We start from the raw sequence: 22,503 nt of genomic DNA on the forward strand, positions 1-22,503 counted from the left end.
TTGGACATGTCCTGTGGACAAAGGACTTAAGAAAACCAGATGGCAAGGGTTTTCAGGGTGAGAGGTTTATTCTTTTGGGATATTCAAGGAATAATGTTTTTTGGGACAGTGTTTGGCAACAGTGGTGATCATACCATTTTGCCAACTTCCTAGCTTAGCCCACGGAGCCACAGAAGCTTACAGGGGCCCTGCCATTTGTTGCTCAGCCGTCCAGACTGCACTTTAGTAACAGGCAGCCAGGTGCATGGAACATGCCAGAAATAAGATTGTAGGCCCTCTCTCCATTTACTATCCAATGGCCCTGCCCTCAGCCTTCGCACCCACCCCCAGGAGTGGTGAAGCTGGCACAAACAGGCATGGTGCTTGCTGGTGAGCAGGTTTGCTATTTGCTGACCAGCTCTGGGTTTCCCCAAAACACCAACAGGGAGCCTTTTTAGACAATAAGAATCAGAAGGCCTCTACATGTGCATTAGAAAAATGTCACCTTCTGCTTTGCAAAGGGTGTGTATTTCACAGCACCAGGCCCAAGTGGCCCCCAGCTTTCTCAGAACAGGAGTCTTCAGGGAGGCCTGTCATATGTCAGGGGTCAGCTGTTGGGATTCTTCTTGGTTTGGGGATAAGCTGCCCTGAGGTGGTTACAGAGGAAAAGGCAGAAAGGTACGAGAAGAGAGAGGAACATGGCTCTGCTATTTGTGCTGCAGCTCTTGGCTGATGCAGGTGTGTCTGAAAGGAGTCCTGCAAAGTGGACTGCGACCATTTCACACTGTGGCGGTCACTGTCCCATAGCTTAGGGGCCTGTTCTCTGCTTTTCAGGGCCCCTTCCCATTGTCTCCTTCCTACCCAGGAGTGGGAGGTGCAGGTCCTGAGGGTACAGTTTGGGGATGGTTTCTTAGCAGATGAGAGACCCAAGGCCCTAAATGGTGACTAGGTGAGCCTGGGAGTCACATGCCAGACATGCATGGCTGAGGTCTGGTTTGGTTCCAGTTCTCTGGAATACCTTGGGAAAGTCCCAGAGGAGGCAACCCACTCATGTGGGGAACTTCTACTCCAGTCTGCCATAAATGAAACTCCCTAGAAGGTATGGAAGGGGCAGAGGGCACTGTATCTGGTGGCACAATGATGTGGCCTGGGCCAGACTTCCTAAATGGCATTTTAAGTGTCTGATTCCAAAAACCTCTTGTCTAGATGGCAGGACAGTCACCACCAAGTCATTGAGCACTTAATAGATCACAAGAGTGGACACTAAAAAACGTGTTCTTTTGAAATCACATCCTCACAGCAATCTTGAAAGACAAGTTTTACTATTATTCTCATATAACAGATGAAGAAATTGAATTCTAGTCTCACAGCCAGAAAGTGGCCAAGTTAGAATTAGAATATAAGCAGTGTGACTTCCCAGACAAGTTGCACCTAAAATTCCCCCAATCCTTTGGAAATGCTAGTACTGCGGGGTAGGGCGGGCAAAACTAATGAAATGCTAGTCATTCCAGACTGCAAAGGATGCCCTAGAAGGAAAACAGAATTGCCTCCACCCACATCAGCAGTTGGCTTTCTGTCCCCACACTCCATTGTTATGCAAGGTTAAGAGTCCCAAACCATTCAGCAGGGTATTTGCCTAAGCTTGGAGGCTTGCTGTGCTAGTCCAAGAAGGCAAAACTAAGATAGTATGTTTTCCACAATCTGGTACCAGGGTCCTGGCAGGAAACAGTTTAGCTCAAAGAACTCAAATGACTTGTCAAGGACCAGAGGCAAGGAAATCAACAGTGGATGCTGAAGCAACCAGAGTCTGGCAGGACTCCTTCAGACCCCTTTGGCCAAGGGACAGGGCTGCAAGATTATGTCACCGGAGCAGCGCAGTAAGAACTGACCTGTGGGAGGGTGCCAGCAGGACCTGGCCAGGGGGTCCTTAAGAAGTGTGATGATGCTGCCAGAGGAGGCTACAAAGAAGGGCCAGTCATTGGCACCCTGTAGATTGCTCCCAGGGAAAAGAATAATTAAGCAGGACAGCTGTGTCCTCAAAGGCTTTGTAATCAAGTCCTGTGTCCTCCTGTCCATCCTGGGGGAGTCTTGGCCCCCAGGGACAAAGATCACAGAGCTGGCAGTTGCCTTACATGCAGGAAATTCTGGCCCTCAGCCATGGGTGGGGCCTGGGACTTAGTGACAGGACAGAGGAAGTGCCACCAGCTTCCAAGAAGCATCAGAGCTTCAGAGGTTGATACTAAAAACAGGTCTGAGTGGGGAATCTGAGCTGTCCTACCCATTTGTCTCAGAAACTGGCTATTTGGTACTCTGCCTGTGACTCACTGCTTTCATCTTCAGAAAGCGTTCTAGAGATCTTCACTCCCATGTGGCCCCAGTCATCTGTGCTTTCCCTAGTGGCCTGTGTGGAGAGATTACCCTCCAAGGTAAGGTGGTGTAGGTTGGGTAAAGCCCAAACATCTGCTACGAACTGAGCCCTCATGAGACTCCTACCCCACCATGAATCAAGGAAGGAGTAGCCTACAGTTCCACCAGGCCCATGACCCATTGACACCCTGTAGATTGCGTCCAGGGAAAAGAACAATTAAACAGGACAGCTCTGTCCTCAAAGGCTTTGTAATCAAGGTGGAGAGAGAAAGCAGCCACTCCCAAATTTTCTAGGAGCAAATGCTCCTAGAAAAAGTATGAGCAGAAAACAAAGTATAGGCAGAGGGGACCACAGATGCTCAGCAGTAGGTGCTCTGGGCAGGAGATGGTAAAATTGGATGAAGGGCCAAGAGCATTCTGGGTGTAGACTACATGCAAGTAAAAACACACACCCAGAGTGAATTCAGGGTTCTCGTGGACCTATGGGGGGCCACATCTGTGACAGGAGTAGGAAGAAGACCACAGCTCCATCCCTCCTCCTCTCACCAGCTCCATGGCTGCTCCCAGCAAAAACTGACCTTTCAAAGAACCTAGGGGCAGACACACTGGCTTGAGTCCCCACCTTGTTTGGGGGTGGTCAGGAGTCCCAGGGGAGTGGCCTGGGCTGGCAAGCAAAGCAGGCCCTGAAGAAACCAGAGCTCAGGGGACCCACAAAGCTTTCAGTGCCCAGCAACATGGCTGGCAGCTCTCTAAGGGCATCTGCTGCCACACAGAGACCTTGCAGAGAGATGTCTCCACAGTGCATCCCACAGGCAGAGCTGCCTAAAATGCTTTACCCAATTCCAGAGTAAACAGTTCTGAGACTAGATTGAAAATAGTCAACAAGTAAGAGACTTCAATTCCAGCTTGCTAGGTGAACACTTAGAGTGTTTACCTGTTTTCAAAGTTTTTTTTTTGACTGTAAAAGTATTGGAAAGCCACTAGAACTAATCACCCCAAAACATACACATGTTATTATAGAATGGGTTGAGAAATGAGACTGAAAAGTCTCCAGATCTCTTCCTATCCTAACTACTGTGTATCTGTAGCTTAAAGTGAAAGAAACTCTTTGCAATGAAACAAAAGTTTAGTTTGATCAATGAATAAAAAGAGATTGGAAAACCTGGCGTAAGAAGTTCAGTTTGACAAAATAATTGATAAATTTCAAAATATTAGGCTCAGAAACAGAAATCGTAATTATTCATTAATGTAACCAACAAATATTTCCTCCATTTTTTCAAAATATATATTATTGTAATTTACAAGTATTAGTATATGATTTTTTCCTCTCTTACTGTATATGTGTTTATTAATTTATTTGCTTATTTATTTATTGTGATGCCAGGGATAGAACCCAGGGCCTCATTCATGCTAGGCAAGCACTCTGCTACTGAAATAGATACTTAGCTTCATAATATTAATTTTTTTTATTTATGGGCATAATAATGAAGTTTAAAAAAAAATTTTGCTGCCTGCATTTTCTTTCTGTCTCTTATCATTTATTTCATTTCATGATCATTATTGATTGTCCCATAGCTGGATGTCAAGCATACTAGCCATACCTCTTTGTTTCTAGGCTCCTTCATGAAAAACAAAACAAACTTTTGCATACTTTGCTTTCTTCTTTCTCTATCAACCCCATCTTTCTCAGGAATTATTGGACACACTGGAAGTCCAGCTGAGCTGATTGATGATTTTTCCAGTGCACCATCTCCCTATTCTAATTCGATTTTATCAGAGTTCCCAAACTCCTGAGACCCAGCCAAATGGTTCCACTTTGTTGTTTCTACAGAGGCAGAAGTGAAAAAAATCAAAAAGATGCTCTGACTTTTCACATGTTCCTTTCATTTGAAAATTCCTTGGTTATTTTGAGAACCCTGGATGGTAACGCTGCTTTGTTTTTCCTGAGTTCAGGAAACTTTGCTGATCTCATAGAAAAGTATAATAGTGATCACCAGAGGCTAGGGAGGAGAGCAGAGGGGAGATAGGGGAGGTTGGTCAATCATTCTTTAATAGATAGGAGAATATAAATTTTCATGTTCTCCAGCACAGTGGGGTGACTACAGTTTACAGCAACTTGTGATATAAAGAACTAGAGGAGAGGAATTCTAAGCTTCCCAAAACAAAGACATAATGATAAATGTTTGAAGAGATGAAAATCCTAATTACTCCAATTTGATCATTGCTAGTTGTATACTTGCATCAAAATATCATGTTTACTGCCTAAATATGTACAATTATTTAAAATTATTTTGGAAATGAACCTCAGCTTTTTTAAAACATCTTTTTAGTAGCAGTTGGACACAATGTAATATAATATATTTATTTTTATGTGGTGCTGAGGATTGAACCCAGTGCCTCACACATGAAAGGTGGGCACTCTACCACTGAACTACAGCCCCAGCCCCAGCTTCTTAAACTTTCTATTTATCAAACCTTTTCACCAGAATTCTAGTTTTATTTTGCTTTATAAAAATATTCATTTCCTTTTTCTATATTTAAATCAGTAAATCAAAATTATCAACAGCCCTCACTATGAACCAGACTTCCACCTAGCTGATCCCATGCCCATACCAAGAGGGTCAGATGAAAGGCTAGCTGCACTAACTATGTCTGTCAGTTACTTCTGCATCCCCAATCAGAGCCAGTTCTGGCTTCCCCTACCTTCCTCTGGCTTGGATTTTTAAATTATTATCTATTGTCTATTTCTTTATTTTATTTTTTGTTTTGGCACTAGGGATTGAGCCCACCACTGAGCCACATCCCCAGTCCTTTTTTTAATATTTTATTTAGAGACAGTGTTTTGCTAAGTTTCTTAGGGCTTCACTAAGTTGCTGAGGCTGGCTTTGAACTTGCAATCCTGCTTCAGCCTCCCGAGCCTCTGGGATGATAGGTATGCACCACTGCACCCCAGTTCTACTATCTAATTTCTTGCATTCACGTTGACCGTATTCTTGTCACTCTTCACTCAGATCCATACACTTTCTATCTGATGGCCTTGTCTGTTTTCTTGATTGTTTCATTCACTGCCTTTCTCACACTTCACTCTCATTTCTCAGAAGAACTTGATGTTGATGGTTTGCTGTGAAACCAGCTCTGAACAAAGTTCACCGTACCAGTTGACACAGGAGTGTGAAGCAACATTTCTTTTAGAGATATATGACTTATGATTCTGGGCTTCCACACTGCTCTACAAAAGATCTGAGCTAACACTGAGCACCTTGCACCATTGTCCCCAAGCCAACACAGAACACCCACAACAACTTCTGTCTCAGATCTCACAGTGCCTCTGATCCCACTGAAGTGCCACACATAGCAGTTAGGTACATAAATCTGTTTAAATTTGCAATATTTTTTTTCTGTAGGTTTCTTTAAAAAATAAGCCAGACCCTCTAGATTTTTAGTCTAAAAGCTTCTTTTGGGGATTACAAAAATTTGTTTTTCCTTCAAAATAAAATAAGTTCACTTTAGAATCCAGAAAATTACTTTTATTTGGTCAATTATGTATTATTTTTAAAAGTATTTTTCATTTATAAGGAACTTTCTCAGGTATCAATTCTTTTCCCCAACAAGCCTTCAAGTTATCTATTACCCATTGTTAGCAGAACCAGATCAATCATTTGGGTTTGACCCCTAATCCAGAGTTATTTGCTTTGCACCACATTGGCACTGATGGACAACAAGCTCTTCGTGTGAGAAAAACAAAGACAACCTGCCAAAATAATTTGGAAGTACTACAAAGTTTGATGCAACATTATCATATGACATAGTTAGTTCCAAATGGACTAATTTATAAGTTAGTAAACAGAAATGAATAGTGGAGGAACCCAGTTAACTAATCCATGAGGGGTAATACATTTATGCAAGGGATTATGCATTTATGCCTTTACCAAGGGTTTATGCATTTATGCATTTAACTAATCCACCACATAATACATTTATGGCAGAAATTTCTTTCCTCAAGGAAATGTCTTAAGGCTGCCGGACTTTGCAACTGAAATCATCTTTGAGGTTTGTAGACTTGAATTGTGCATCTGAAATAGAAGTAATTTCTGGTTAAGCCAACAGTTGACATCTCAATTAAAATAGAGGCCACAAGATAGACATGGGTCTATCTGGAAAGAACATTGCTGGAAGAGACAAGAATAAGACCAAGATGCAAATGTGCCAAAAAGAAGCAATGCTCTTGGTAGAAACTACATGGGAGAGTGGAAAGAAGGAAGGGAGGATGTGATCTGGGTCAGGACTTTGACTGAGAGCACATTTCTCATTCAGAGGGTGACTAAAGTGCTCCCAGGGACCACCACCCAGGAAGACTGGGTCAACCCACTGCCACAACCATGGTTAGACAGGTCAGCATTGAATCATGTGTTCTAAGAAATGTAGTTAGGATAAGTGCATGTATGAATATGGCATAATGAATGAATCCAGCTTTAATGTATAATTATAATGCACCAGTAAAAAAACAAAATACAATTCTGACCAATTCAGTCTAATGCAGAATCACTGATACTTGTAAGATCATGGTCAATATCCCATTACCCCAGAAATAAGAATGCTTTCTTACAAAACTTAAAAAAAAAAAACAACTCTGAAATCTATGAAAAGAATTGACTTTTCAAAAGTTTGAGTAGAACAAAAGCAATGGCCCATCTGAAATCTAGTTATGACAACAACCATTTTAAAGAGAAAATGACTAAGAAAACGGGCAAACATGCCTCTGGCTTTCTTAGCTGGAATAAACTAGGTTTATGTTGAGTCAGTGGACAACCACCCCCACCCCCACCTCTGGTTTCTATAGGTCCATACTGAAGGTTAGAAAGCAGGAAACTATAGAGTAAAAGGAAACTTGATACTTTGGAAATTAGCCAGCCTCTCATTCCTTGGCCCAGAATTTTTCTTTGTTGCAAACATAAATAATCTGATAATGGCACTTGACAACTGGCCATATGTGAAAACTTTTCAAAATGACTTCTGGAGTTTATATTTATTAATTTGCAACCTTCAAGGTAAAGGGGGACAATACTGAATCTTCTTTAGTGATGTCACATTCTTCTCATAGCCATATTTTGAGATCCACGTTTCTAAAGTATGTCTGTGGCCCAAATCATACGAAATGCAGTGTGTACACTTTACAGAATATGTGTAGGAGAAACTTTGTTGTATTGGCAGTCTTTCAACATATATGAGCGAAAACCAAAGACAATGTTCTACACAACGTTTTCTAGGAAACTGGTGGGATTTAATCAAGCAGATCAGCACCTTCCTGCCCTCAACCTCCAGTTTTCAAGTTGGGCCTGATCTGAGTTACACGAAACTTCATTTGTTTTCCCTGAGTTTTACCAGGAACTGGGTAAGGTTGGTTTCCTCCCTGGCTGCCTACCTGCTCAGATAGATCTAGGATAACCCCTCCAGGCCTCCGTTCACCAAGTCATAACCATTAAATGAAGAAAGTGTCTTTGTGTGGCTTCTGTGGGAAATTGGAATTTTTTGAATAACCTCCTCTCTTCATAGTCCTTGTAGTTTTCAACTAAAGGGAGGGAATAAATTTGCTATCATTATCTTTCTTTGCTCAGAACTTTACTAGATTGACATCTTGGGATAACTTGTCTTCCAAAGCCCCAATTTCTAATGCACTTCTCACTTTGCTGAACTCCTTCAGACTGAAGATTCTAGAAATGTCAATTGTTCCCTCACTTAGGGTTGTGCATTCAGTCGGGTTAGTGTTTACAACATGGCTGGGAGAAGCCTTCACCCCCACACCAGGAATACACACACACACACACACACACACACACACTCACACAATCCACTAGCATCCCTGACCCTTGGACAGGTCTCAAGTACTCTGAGGATTACAAGGTCTCTATCTAAACAGTGCATGCTTTCACAGTACATTAACATCAGCTGAGCATTCTCCCAGAAGACATGTGCTGTCCCATTTACACTAAGACAGTCCCTAGAATTTCTCTGAATAATAGCAGCAGCTGTCATTTAATGCAAACCAAAGAGAGAGAAAGAGAAAAAAAAATTTTTTTTCTTGCTATTATTGAGGTTTGAGTGGGCAATGGGGAATTCTGAGTGGTTTCTAACCATTTTCTTCTTTATATCTCATGCGACTTGGCATGTCGCATCATTGATGTGAACTAATTTATATCCTAACAGAAAACATCGACTGTAAGACATGCCCAGGCCGATTGCCTGACACTTTCCTGACCATGTTGAACATGAGTGGCCATGCATACACATTATTTTCCATAGAAAGATACATACCAGAACTAATTAAACAGCCCGTTGGGTTGCATCAGGTGCTAACAGACATTGCAGCTGTCTGACCAGCAAAAACATGGTTTGTTTCAACGGTCATTTGACTATATAAAATGTGGGGAATATGATCTGACTGTTTTCAGATGATTTCATTAAGGAAAACACTGGAATTGGTTTAATCTCCTACTTTGGTTCTCCTGCAATACATTCTCAACTTCCTGTTTCATGTTTTTTTTTTTTTCAAGAACAGCTTTATTCAGGTAAAATTTAAAGACCATAAAATTTACCCATCAGTGATGGGCAAATTAAATGATTTCTAGTAAATCTATCATGAGTACAGACATCCCCAAAAATCTGGTTTCAAAATACTTTTTATTGCCTCAGTAAGATTGTCCCTACCCCTTGCAGTTAATTTCCATTCCCACTTCCAGCAGAGACAACCATTAATTTCCTTTCTGTCTCTGTAGATTTGTCTTTCAGGATATTGTATGTAAATGGAATCATATAGCATGTAGAATTTCCTGTCTGGCTTCCTTCATCCAGCATAAAGTTTTTGAAAGATTTGCCATGCCATAGCATGTATCAGCATTTATTTCTTTTATATTGAATAGTCTAGCTTGTTTTTTACTGGAATTGAGGACTGAACACTAATGGGTTGGACCAGAGGTTCTCCCCTGGGGCTGATTGTGCCCCCAGGGGACATGTGGCAATGTCTGGAGACATTTTTGGTGTCACACCTGGGATGGGGGCCGCTACTGGCATCTTTTATATAGAGGACAGGGTGCTGTTGAACATTCTGAAGTACACAGGACTGTCCCCACACAGAGAATTAACTGGCACAAATGTCAGTAGTGCTAAGGTTGAGAAAATGGGGTTAGACTTTACTGAATTACCACTCACATTGTGGGTACCTGTTTAAAATCAAGTGGCACAAGGTATGAACTTTCCCTTTGAGTGTGCTGCATGTCATAGTATTGGGGGTTTTGTCTGATTTTTATGTAAATTTCAAATACAAACTCATGAAATTGATGACTTTTTTTACCATTTGGATAAATTCTGGAATCTCCTAAAATATTTTTGATAGTATACACTGTCCATCAAAAAGATAGAAAAAGGAAGTAAAACTCTTCTTTCCCAGTTGAGACTTTAAAACAACCCAGTTTTGAAATTTAGTAATAGAGAAAGAAAAAGTGCTATAGTCTGGCACTGGCTGAGATCCAGGAAGGTTCAACAACAGTTGGAAGCATCTAAAGGATTATAAAGGCATTCAATAAAGTACATCCCATCTGTTAGGCAACAAATTGCCACATGATCTTTATAGTCTATGTGAAACAATGTTCTTCACTCCATTTTTGTTCTACCAGATCAATTTCAGAATTCTGAATCCACTAAACTAATCTTAATGCGAAGGAATAAAGTTTACACAAGGATAGAGTTTGAAAGAAAACAGATCAAAAAAAAAAAAAAACTAAAGAAGTTCTTATCACCCAGCATTTGGCACAATATAAGACCCCTCTGAGAGTAAGAAAAAATCAACCATAATTAAAATATTTTGTTTTCTCTGAGATCAGGGACTTGCCAGACACTCAGATTTTTTTTTTCCTCTAGGGGTGGCTGCAGTGCCAAGAGGTGGAATTCTATCTCAGTTCTTTGGAGCTTTGTGCCATGATGAATTAGCAACAAAGCGCTCTGTTTGGAGCTTAATAACGTAAGAGGAGACTGATATGATGTGAGTTGGTAAACTGTACTTGGCAGAGGGGACCTTTGGGAATTTGACAAATAAACAGTAGTATTTCAGCTGCCCCAGGCAGCTTCTCCTCACTTTGACCCCTCTTTTGCTCCAGTAGGCAGCTCTGCCTCAGCCTCATGAGGCTCAAGCAATGACAGAAGAGGAAGAACCGGTTTCCTGGAGGAGAATGTGCTACTGGGAGAGAAGATGGTTCCTGGTAGCTCTGTTGCATTTAATTTCCTTTTATCATCCCTCCTGTCTGCACTAACAGCAAGCCACATCATAAATGCATGGTGGAGGTTACCGAGGACAATACGCACACGCCACGCACATGCACGAAACACACATCATGTGTGCATACAGACACCCGCACACACACACACACACACACACACACACACACACACACACACACACGGCTCAGAATTATAACCCATTTCGGCCAGATGGATGTTTAGTCTGTGTTACAGTTAGAAAATCCTCCACTCAGAGAAGCTTAATCATTTGCTTAGACCCTTACTGCTGATTAAGTACTAGAGTCTGGACTGAAACCAAGCTTTCTCTGAATCCAAACACCAAAGACAGAAGTAGTACAAAAAGTCTACTTTGGCTTTACAAAGATGGGCCTCCACACATAGATATTTCAACCCAGTCTTTCCAGGGCAATCGTGTGCCCGACCTGAATTTGAAGCATGGGACCCTGAAATATTGAATCCTTCCCACTTCTCTCTTCCTGTCTTTATTAATATAAAATCAGAACTTTTTTTCTGAAAGAAAAAAAAACATATGCTCATTGCTGAAATAGGATATATGTATATAAAATACACTTATTAACCTAGAGATATCTAATCTTAAAATCTTGTCAATATTCCTCTTGCTGTGGGTCTGAGCAGATTACACAGATAGACACAATTTTATATAAATGATATCACTACTTAGATACTGCAACACAGAAGTTTGTTTGCACTCAACAGTGTGCGTTGACAGTACATCTAATTCTAGATCATCATTATAATGGCACATTGATTCATAACCATGATATATTTTATCAGTATTCTCTTTTTTAGACTTTGAAGTTGGAGCCATTGTTTTTCAGTATCATTCATTGTTTCAACAAATGTTAACTGATTGCCTGCTCTGTGTCTTCTGTATCTCACAAATGTATCAGCAAAACCCTGTCCTAGGGACACTTACCTGGTAGTGGGAAGAGAGAAAACAAGAATGAGGTTGGGGAGCTGCAGAGCTAGTGTTAGGTATTGTGCTCCCATGGACACTACATGCAGTCTTCTTTGCAAATCTAAGTGATTTTCTTCTTTAGATAATTTTTCACAAGTACCACTATGGGACAAAATATTGCACATTTAAATGCACTGCAGAAAATACAGATTAGATAGACTGCTGTTCACACAACAGAGAACAGAGAATTATGCCTTTCCACTTAATATTTCTCTCCCTCCCTCCTTCCCTTTCTCTCTCACTCACTCTCTCATTAAAAGAAAGAGATCGAATGCTCTTTTTCCCCTTCTTTCTTCTAAACTATCCTACGAATAAGCATTTTGATTTTTAGTTGAGGGAGGTGGTAGTGAGACGAAAGTGTTCTGAGAAATATCTCAGTGTTGTCTTCCACCTCAGAATTGGTTAATGGGTGAAATTCCCAGAATCCCTGGGAGGAGGACTTGGTCTTCATTTTATGTTCCTCTCAAGAATGGGTCCGTTTCTCCATGAAAGAGGTCCCCAGCTCACCCCAAAAGTTTGCTTTTGATGGAGACCTCATCTCTTAATAGGAATATTCAGTAGGAAGCTGTTACCTTTAGATTGTACCCCAAAGCCATATCCCCATCCTCTGACCTCATCTACATTCCCTGGTGGGACTGGTCTCACAGCCCCAAGATGCTCTTCACTTATCCAGGATTCCGTCTATGACTCTCTTCTCATTCTTGGATCTTCTTTGGAGACATTTTATTTTTTTAAATAAAATGGTTTTAATTACTGTTACTTTTAAATTTTTTTATTTGTCCTAATTAATTTTACATGACAGTAGAATGCATTTTGACACATCATACATAAATGGAGTATAATTTCTCATTCTTCTGGTTGAGCATGATGTAGAATCACACCAGTCATGTAATCATGTTTGTATTAGGGTAATAATATCTGAATTTTACTGTTATTTTTTAATGGGATTTAATGAGACTCTGGCACCAAGGAAATGTTTGTCTCAACTTTGGAGGAATACAATTACCTCAAGTGCAACCAGGAAAAGAAATGTCAGTCCTAAATGGCAAAATCTCATTAGGCATGTAGCCTTTGTCAGTTTCCCACATGAGAGGACCTGCTACCCTGTTACATACTATCTTTCCTACCAAAGAGCATAGTATATTATTATTTTTTGTTTTTAATTGACAAATAAAATTCTATTTATTTATAGTATTCATCATAATGTTTTGAAATATGTACACACCATGGATCATGTTTAAGAGATTTATTGTACATCATAGTTACCATAGTTAATAACAATGTACTTTAAAAATGCTGAGTAGATATTAAGGGATCTTATAACAAAAAAAAATAGTAAGTAGGTAAGGTAATGCATATGTTAATTAGCTTGAGTTAGCTCCTGCACAAAGCATTTTGACAAGAACGTTTTAACCTTCATTATATTATCCTTAGAAGATACTTTTTATGAGTGCTGAAAGGAAGGGAAATCCATCTCATTTTTATTCCATCAGAGTGAGCCAACCCTTTGGAAAAAGATGCACCAGCCCACTGGCTGACAGCATTAGATATCACATATTACACATTAGCTTCCAGTTGATTATTTTCACTCTCAGACTGCTGGGAAACTTTCTCAGGGTCACATAGTCAGAAATGGTGGAGTCAGGTCTCAACCAGAGAGAGAGAGAGAGAGAGAGAGAGAGAGAGAGAGAGAGAGAGAGAGATTGCACTCCATTTTTGAAGGTGGTAATGGAGTCTTATTCATCTAAGTACTCCCAACTTCCAACATGGCACCTGCCATAAATTTTATGGAATAAGTCATTCACTCAGTGAGTGCAGGGTTTGGGTGATTAAGTCTGCATACTCCAAACTGCTACATAACACAGTTCCATGGGTGGCTGGGGGGATTTAAGCTGCTACTTGGCATCCCCTGAATTAGAGCTGATATCATTAGTTAATACCTTAGGGCAAAATACACATCGGATCCGAGGTTCAATACTGATGACAGAGGATGGAAATCCACATTTCAAAAAGCTGTTTTGAGAATTTCAGATGTAGGGGGCTAATTTTTTATCAGATCTGCTCCACACTGCATGTTGGTCTTAAAGGAGGCTGACAAGGAGGACAACATTCAGCTCTGCTATTCGCTCACTTTCCTATGCTTTATATTAGTATTCTCTTACATTCACTGTTGTGTTACCAATTGTTCATTTCAGGATTGTCGACTGAATATCAGAATCCACAAATCCATTTATGGTGTCCGTCTCCAGTGGGCTGCGGCAGTCACCAAGGAAGATCCCATATCCGGGTCTTGGCTTCAGGAGCCCCCCTGCCTTCAGGAACCTCCTGTGGAGCACATGGTACCTCACAGACACCCATGTGGGGCCCCTGTTCGTCTCCAGGCTAAGGATTGCTTCAGCTTACTTTTTTTTTTTTTTTTTTTTTTAGTTCTTGGCGGACACAACATCTTTGTTTGTATGTGGTGCTGAGGATCGAACCCGGGATGCACGCATACCAGGCGCACGCCCTACCGCTTGAGCCACATCCCCAGCCCCATCAGCTTACTTTTTAACATTTTAAATTTAGACAAATAAAGATAAATGGCTGATATATCCTTTTGGAGACCCTTTGCATACTCTGCTCACACGGATACAAGCTCTGAGGTGGCCAGAGCCACCTTATTCTACTGTACCCTAAAATAGTGCCTAACATGAGGCAGGGCTTCAGTAGGTGTTTATTTACCAATCTAAGGTACTTGGGTTGAAATACATTTTCATGAACCAAAGACTGGCATGATAACAGGTAACTAATGCTTATGCGAAGTCATGGCATATGGTTGGCTACAGGTCTAAGCCTGTCTTCTCCAAATCATAGCTTCCTATAGGATGGGAAGCCCTCCAGCAATCTCCCAAAACTCCTCTACACACTGCATGTGAGTCTGAACAACTTTCCTATAAATTAGCAGAGAGGTTCTGGAATGGCTGGGATTCCGTTTGTGGTCTTCAGATATGCAAAGAGCTCACTTCAAAAGAACTTTGATGCCAGCTTTTCAAGAAGGGGCTACTTACAAAGATACAAAAGAAGTAGTAAGTAATAGTAGTTTGGGTGGCAGTAGCAGCAGTTATAGTGCTGGTAGCAGTAGAAGCAGTAGCAAGAGTAGTAAAGTAGTGATCAGAGAAGCAGTAATTGAAAAATAGCAAAGGAGCAGCAGTAGCGGCAGTAGCAGTAGTGGCAGTAGACAGTTGGAAAGAGCAATAGCAGTAGTGCCAGAAACAGCAGCAGCTACCCTTTATTTAATACCTCCTATGTGGCAAACCCAGTACTAGGTGTTACCTCTTTAATCCTAAAACCATCCCTGTTGAAAACCCTGAATGGCTTCAGTTCCCCTAAAATGCATCTGAGCTCACTTGACTCAAACCCCTCACAGTAGCATCTGCCCTTCTCAGCCCTCCTCCAGCCACATGCCCCACCAGCTCTCAGCCTGCATCCTTCTTTCAGTTCCTCAAAGGCACCGTGCCATCTCCCCTTTGCACTTTCCACCCCAACCCCATAAGCCTCTCTCCCTCATCACCAGGGGCCCGGTTAAGTCAGTCTCCTTAGGTGGAGCTTGTTTAATCCTTATCTCCCCATCTGGGGAGTCAGAAGAGAAGAGCACATTCAATAAAAGATGCAAACCTCTCAGAAGGACAGAGTCAGCCTGAGAGCTGAGGGAAATTCTGCAAAGAAATAAATAAAGGTATAAATAAAATAGTATTGGATTCTTATTTTTTAGAATAATATAAGCATCCATTTGTCCACACTGACATGGTCTGAGAGTACTGCTCACTGACTGTGCACTTGTCTAGCATAGGCAAGGCCTGGAGTTCCATTCTCAGCATAAAAAAAAAAAATGTAAAGTCAGTGAGAGAATGGAATTCATCTGTTGCATCTGTCTGGGACCTAACACAGACCGTGGCACATAGAAGGTGCTTAATAAAGAAGAGGTAAGTGAAGATTACTATCACATTTAACAGATGAGGGATGAAGGCTGAAAGATTAAATGGTTGCCTGAGGAAGCACAGTTTGCAGTGGGCAGAGCTGACACTGGAGCTCAGCGGAGCCTGATTTTAAACTCTGCTTTTTCTCATGAACTTCCAAAGGTAAGCCAAAATCTCAACTGGATTTCTAAGTTCTCATGTCCCAAAATGACTCAGAGCCAGGATTGGCAGTTGACAGTTTTATAAAACACAGAAGAAAACTTTGACTTTTCTTAGGAAGCATAAAGGACCAGTATTTGCAAAACTTTATTATGTCACATTTCCTAAATCTTTGTGAATCTAAATGGTGAATCTCCTGGTTTTAACAACTCAGTAATGGCAAATGGAGAGATCATTATAGCATATCTCATATCACTCAGGCTGTATTTCTTAAAACCTTGGTTAGTTAGAAGGTTTTGCCAAAGATAAAATAACTGAATACATTTTTCAAGTACTTTATTTTAGGGTAGCACTATTCAACAACAATGTGATGCTTCTCACATTGCTGTTCAGAGTCAAACCGACTCCAAATGCTTAAAGAAATGCATTTGATGACCCTGCTGAGCAGTTCACTGCCTGGCCCTCAAATGTTTCTTTATAAATTTAATAAATGCATGCCAATGAAGCCTTCAGAATTCCGGTCAGTGCTGCACATTGAGTGTCAAGCTTAATGCTGAAAACCTTACTGAATTGCCCCAGGTACTGTCCCCGATTCCTGGCTGCCTGTGGAAGCATTCATTTCTGTGGCCAGGCTCTCCTGAATCCTGTTTCCTGAAGAGCTATTTTTAGAAAAATAAGGACAGAGTTTTGATTCCTGGTTTCAGGCTCCCCAGGCTGGCAGAAGCTAGAATTGCTTCAAAGTCATCAGTTTCTTCCCTGGCCACTCTCCAAAATTCTTCTTGCTAAACGATAAAGGAAAACCAAAGGAGACAGAAGTAAGTCCATTTTGCTGAGAATATCCATGAGCTCCTAATCTGGGTCAGATGCTCTTCTGGCCTGAGTGGCTATTGCTCTGTCCAGACAAGGAAAGGAAGCTCCTTGCTCTCTGGGGCCAGCACCTCCACCACAATGTGGTGACTGAAAGACCGTGGTGATTATGAACAAGATTCGAAAACCTAAGGATGGATTTCATGGAGAAAGGGTTGATTCCAGAAACAGCACAACACGCAGGGTGCAGTGGCACATGCCTGTAATCCCAGCGGCTGGGGAGGCTAAGGCAGGAGGATCAAGAGTTCAAAGCCAGCCTCAGCAAAAGCAAGGTGCTAAGCAACTAAGTGAGAACCTGTCTCTAAACAAAATAAGAAAAATAGGGTTGTGGATGTGGCTCAGTACGAGAGAGAGAGAGAGAGAGAGAGAGAGAGAGAGAGAGAGAGAGAGAGAGAGAAACAGCACCACAAATAGGGCCTGTTAGCATCACATGCCCTGGATGTGATGCACACAGGAGGACACAATATCACTTCAGTGGATTTCTGAAAATATCAGACAAACCCAAACTCAGAGACATTCTGCAAAGTAACTGGCTAGTACTATCAAGACTCAAGGGCACAAAAGACAAGGAGAGATTGAGAAACAATCAGAGAAACCATGAAAAAAAATGTCTAGTGATCTGCTCTCCTAAAAAAAAAACCAGAATGATAGGTGTTGGAATAATGGGATACTCTTAAGCCCTAGCAGGAGTGGAGTATCATGTGGAAAGCTGGAGAACCACATAAAACCTACCTCTAAGTTCACTGGAATGATAGTGAGTGGACGAGGAAGAAATATCTGAATTCAGCCACTGTCGATGAACAAGACAATGTTGCATGCCCGGAATCCCAGAAACTAAAGAGACTGAGGCAGGATTACAAGTTCAAGGCCAGCCTCAGCAACTTAGAAAAGCCCTCAGCAATTTAGTGAGACCCTGTCTCAAAGTAAAAAAGAATAAGGGCTGGGGATGAAGCTCAGTGGTAAAGCACCCCTGGGTTCAATCCCCAGTATTCCACCCCCCTGCCAAAAAAAAAAAAAAGAAAAAGAAAAAAGGAATCCCTGATGGATTATTGATATAGCCAACGAAATCACTATGTGAAGAACTATCTGCATGCCAATGTTTATTTATGTATTAATTGCAATGTCCAAGATATAGAATCAAACTAAATTTCCATTAATGGATGAGTAAATGAAGAAAATATGCAGCCTTTAAAAAAAATTAAAAACTTGTCATTTGTGACAACATGGACAAACCTTAAGGACAATATGTCAAACGACATAAACCAAGCACAGAAAGATCAATACCACATGATCTTACTGGTATGTGGAATCTTAAATAGTTGAACTCATAGAAGTAGAGAATAGAATGGTGGCTCTCTGAGGCTGGGGGCAGGGAAGTGGGGATAGGTAGATCAAAGGATACAAAATTTCAGTTAGGAGAGTTAGGAGTTAGTTCTGGTGTTCTATTTCACAGCACAGTAAATACAGTTAACAATACACAAACCAAAGATTAGAAAGCACAACCAGAGGAAAATGAAGTCCAGTAATTTCAACAACCTGGATGAACCTGAAGGACATTGTGCTAAGTGAAATAAGCCAGGCACAGAAAGACAAGTACTCCTCCGTGGAGTCTAAAAACATCCCAGGCTGAAGGTTGTTGGTCAAAGGATACAAAATTTCAGATTAGATCTCAGTTAGATTTCAGTTAGACAACAGATCTCTTGAACAATGTGGTAACTAAAATTAATGACAATTAATCATATCCTTGAACATTGATCAGAGTAGACGATTTTAAATGTTTTTACCACAAACAGTGAACATGTGAGGTCATATGTATTGTGATTAACTTAGCCATTCCACTATGTGTCAATATATCAAAACATTAAAAACTATGGTTTGGAAGTGTCCCCAAAGGCCCATATGTCAAAGACTTGGTTGGCAGCCTGTGGCACTGTATAGGTGCTGGAACCTTTAGAAGGTGGGGCCTCATGGGAATATGGTAGGTCATTGAAAGCATGCCCTTGAAGGGGACAGTTGGACCCCCAGTTTCTCATCTTTGTCCCTCTCTACCTCCCAGGTACCATGAGGCAAACAAGCCTCCACTGCCATGTGCTCCTGCCATGATACACAATGCCACTGCAGGCCCAAAAGCCAGTGAAGCCAAGTGGTCATCAGCTGATACCATGAGCCAAAATGTACTTTTCCTCCTTTTAAGTTGATTATCTCAGACACTTGGTCACAATGATGGAAAGCTCACTAACATCATAAATATATACAACTTTTACCAATTTAAAAATAAACATTTTTAAAAGGAAAATTTATCGGAGGAAATCGATGGGTAATCCTACTATGCTATTTTTAGATATTAGTTACATTACAGAAAAAAAAATATATTTCAGCTTGGATGGAAACTACCTTTTTTAAATGCCCACAGTATTATCTACACTCTGAGTTCTAAACTTGGGGCAACCCAGTAGAGGTTGAGTGGGTCAGAGAGGACCAGTCCAAAAGAGGAAGTTGTGGCTAAATAAGACTGGGCTGGAAAGAGTCCTGTCACTGCTATAGCAAACTCTTTAGGAGTAGAGATAGGTAGAGGTCAATACATCAATGAGGTTGTGGGGAGAGAGTTCACAGGCCACTGAACTCAAGGTTATGAGGACAACTGGTATCATGAAAAGAAAATCTTTCCATCCTTGAGAGTGACGCAACAGCACAGCAAGGCCTAGAAAATTCCAAAGAGAAGGAAAGGAGATCAGTCCGATGCCCAACAAATTGTGAATGCTCTGGGTGTAGGACATCCAAAATACCATTCTTGGAGAGATGTCTGGAGAGAAACAGAGGTAGTGAGAGTCCCAGGGGCTCAAAAAAGGGATGGAGGCCCTTGGATTTTTGCCTGGAGAATGTCTCTGGTGGTTTTGGTAAAGGTAAAGACCAGAGCACCGGAGCCACTCAGATGAAAATTTATTGAGGGGAGGAACCATGCTCTGATATGCTTGTATTTCCCCCAGCACCTAGCCTAGTATGTTGGCTTCAAATTTTGACAATGGGGGGTCTATGTCTCCCTGCTAAGAGCTTCAATCATCCAAAGTCAGATTTCAAGCCACCCAGAAAGAGACATTCATGTGAAAATAGAAGTAATTAGCATTAAGACATCAATCCCAAAATAAACAGGAAGAGTGAATAAAATTGAATAAAAGCGAAGGCCAAGAGGCATTGCCCTAGCCAGGCGTGAGGCACACACCTGAAATTCCATGGAATCAGCAGGCTGAGGCAGGAGGATCACAAATTCCAGGCCAGCCTCAGCAATTTAGTAAGACCCTATCTCAAAATTTAAAAAAAAAAAAAAAAATACCAGACATCAGGTTGGCTTCTCTGCAGTTTGCCAACAAACTGAGTTGAGTGGCTGGGGATGTAGTGGCAGAGTGACCCTGGCAGGTTCTGTCCACAGTCAAAAGAAAAGAAAAGAGGCATGGTCCTCAGATTTTGACATCAATCAATATGATTAGTTAATCCTGCTGTGTGTTAATTTTCTGTTCTTAAGAAAATGTCTGTGGTTTTCATAATAATGTATGTTTAGACCCCCAAAGGAGCATTAAATTCAGGAAAAATAGAGATAAGAATTATTTATATAAATACTGTGTAGCCCCACCACACATGCTGGTAACGTATTGGGGATTTCCCTAACTCTTATACGTTTTTCTCAGAGTTAAGATCATATCATGCATGCAATTTTACATCTGCAGTCTTGCCAGAACCTCATATCATAAGCGTTTCCCCCCAAATTAACAAAAATTTTCATACATATGATTTTCCAACTGTGCGAATATACCAATGTGTATTTAGTGGTTCCCCCATGATTCAATATTTAAATTATTTCTAAGAGTTACAGTAACCAATGTGGAGATGAATATCTTTGAACCAGGGTGTCCACTTGCTCTTTTGAAGGAATATATTTATCTCATCCACACAATTGTTTTTTTTGTGTGTGTTCTCATTTAAATGGGTGTGAATTTGCTTCATTTTAATGAATAGGCACTCACTTATTTTTTTTAACTTAAAAAACATTTATTGAGCAACTAATATGTTCAGATGCCGTCCTAGTGCTGGTGATGCCAGAGAGCAAGAGAATCAAAGCAAGAGGGAGCAGAGAGGAGACAAAACACACACCCCCAAATGACAGGAGTAAAATGTGATCAGTGATTGATGCTACTCAGAAAAATTAAGGTCCATGCAATGTGTGAGTGTTATGGGCACCAGAAGGCCCCCCACGTGAAGTGGCCTTCGAATGAAGACCTGAAGGAAGTCAGGGAGCAAACAGGCTTCCAAGTGGGGTGATTATTAAGGAAGTGGACCTGTTTTTCCATATTGGTCATATTGGGTTCATTTCTTGATGATGCATGGGACAGACTCTCCTCACTCCCCAGATGGTTCTGTTGACTTTGGGTAATTCTAGCAATCTCCTAGACCTCAACATGTTCATCTCTAAAATGGACTTATACTGCCTACTTCACTTCCTTGCCAGATTATATGAGACACTATTGAAGATCCGTGAAGAGAGTCCCACGTAGCTGCAGACCCGACATCAGGTTTGCAGTTTTACCACCAAAAGCTAATCCAGAGGGGATCTGGCTCTTATGGAGAGTCCTCTGGCCTCCCCCAGGGCATTCCTCAGTGATGGAAACAGGTTCCAGGCTGAATACAAGCCTTCCGGCTCCTTCCTTCCAGAGTGTATGGCTTAATATGTCAAAAAAACAGCTGGGGAGAAGAATGCTCCTAAGAGTGCTTGCACTCCTAGCAAGTTTCCCAGTATCCTGTGTGGGTGCTCCACCTGTGCAAAACTAGCCCCTGATCTTTTTCCCTCTCTGAGGTCTTCTCCCCTCTCCCCTCTGTTGTGAGGGGCATGGTACATGAAGCATTTCCTTCCTGTGTGCAGCAGCTTGCTGCAGGCTTCAAAAGGAAGTCACCTTGGCTGTTCCCACCCGGGGTGACTCCAGACCGTGCTGAATAAACCTGCTGGGAGGGAAGTGATCAGAGTCCATGGTCAGAGGAAACCTAGTTCCTCCTGACCTCCTCCTGGCCTCAACCTGACAAGACAGGGGCAGGGAAAAAGAGAAGCCTGCTGCTCACCACAATATCCACTATGTTCAAGACAATTCAGCATTCCTGTGTTCCCTCCAGGTGCTCAGACACCAGATCCCATCACCTAGGCCTGGGCCACCCACCTAACTTCCTCGGGAAGTGAACTTCTCTGTTTTTGTTTTTGTTTTTTAAACAGAACTATCCACCTAAATGTTCATCTGGCACAGCAAACCCAAGTTCCCCGAGTCAAGCCATCTATGTATCTTAAGCTCACCCTCCGTCAGCATTTCCTTTCTGCATCTGGTGATGGCACAGCAGTCCCTGGCATGTCTGAGGTCTTGCTTCCCCTTGACAGTGCCTTCTATAAGTTCCAAGGCTTTCCCCCCACCCTCATCGCACCTTGTCATTCTAGCTCTCTCTCTCCAGTCCAGCCAAGCACCTCTGCAAAGTTATATTTTTCAAGACTCAGGTTTGGGTGTGTCCCTTCAAACTGGGAAAGTTTTAAGGTGCTCCTTCTCTTCCAACTGTGTTGTTCTTAAGGTGTGGTCCTCAGACTCCCCCGAATTGAAATCTCCTGGCTGTTTGATGGGAAATGCAGATTGCAGACTCCACAGACGGAATCCCAATCTCAGGCTGGGAACCTCAAGGAAATACGATCACTGTGGTGTTGAAGAGCCAATGTCATGCCAATCAAGTACAAGTTCCTTAGTTGGTCTGGAGACTCTCATAGAAAGGGAATTTCAGAAGGTAGCTTCAGAGCTCCATAAGGGAAATTTCAGTAGGAACAAGATGAAGGACCTAGTGTCCTTCAGTAATTGCTGAGGACCTCCAGTGAGCTGGAGCTCA

At 41.6% G+C, this 22,503-nt stretch overlaps 1 protein-coding gene across 2 annotated transcripts in view; it reads left to right on the top strand.

Moving 5' to 3' along the window:
* The window catches only part of Dusp22 (dual specificity phosphatase 22), a 79,432-nt gene extending 65,291 nt beyond the window's left edge, over positions 1–14,141 (top strand). For both annotated transcript variants that reach the window (XM_077801576.1, XM_077801575.1), the window contains 2 exons: positions 13,813–13,956; positions 14,045–14,141. In XM_077801576.1, coding sequence (XP_077657702.1) covers positions 13,813–13,956; positions 14,045–14,085 — 185 coding nt within the window. In that variant the 3' untranslated portion in view covers positions 14,086–14,141. The remainder of the gene's footprint in view (positions 1–13,812; positions 13,957–14,044) is intronic.
* The last annotated feature ends 8,362 nt before the right edge of the window (positions 14,142–22,503 follow it).

The sequence above is a fragment of the Urocitellus parryii genome, chromosome 8 (assembly GCF_045843805.1).
Source record: "Urocitellus parryii isolate mUroPar1 chromosome 8, mUroPar1.hap1, whole genome shotgun sequence".
NCBI classification, from domain to species: Eukaryota; Metazoa; Chordata; class Mammalia; order Rodentia; family Sciuridae; genus Urocitellus; species Urocitellus parryii.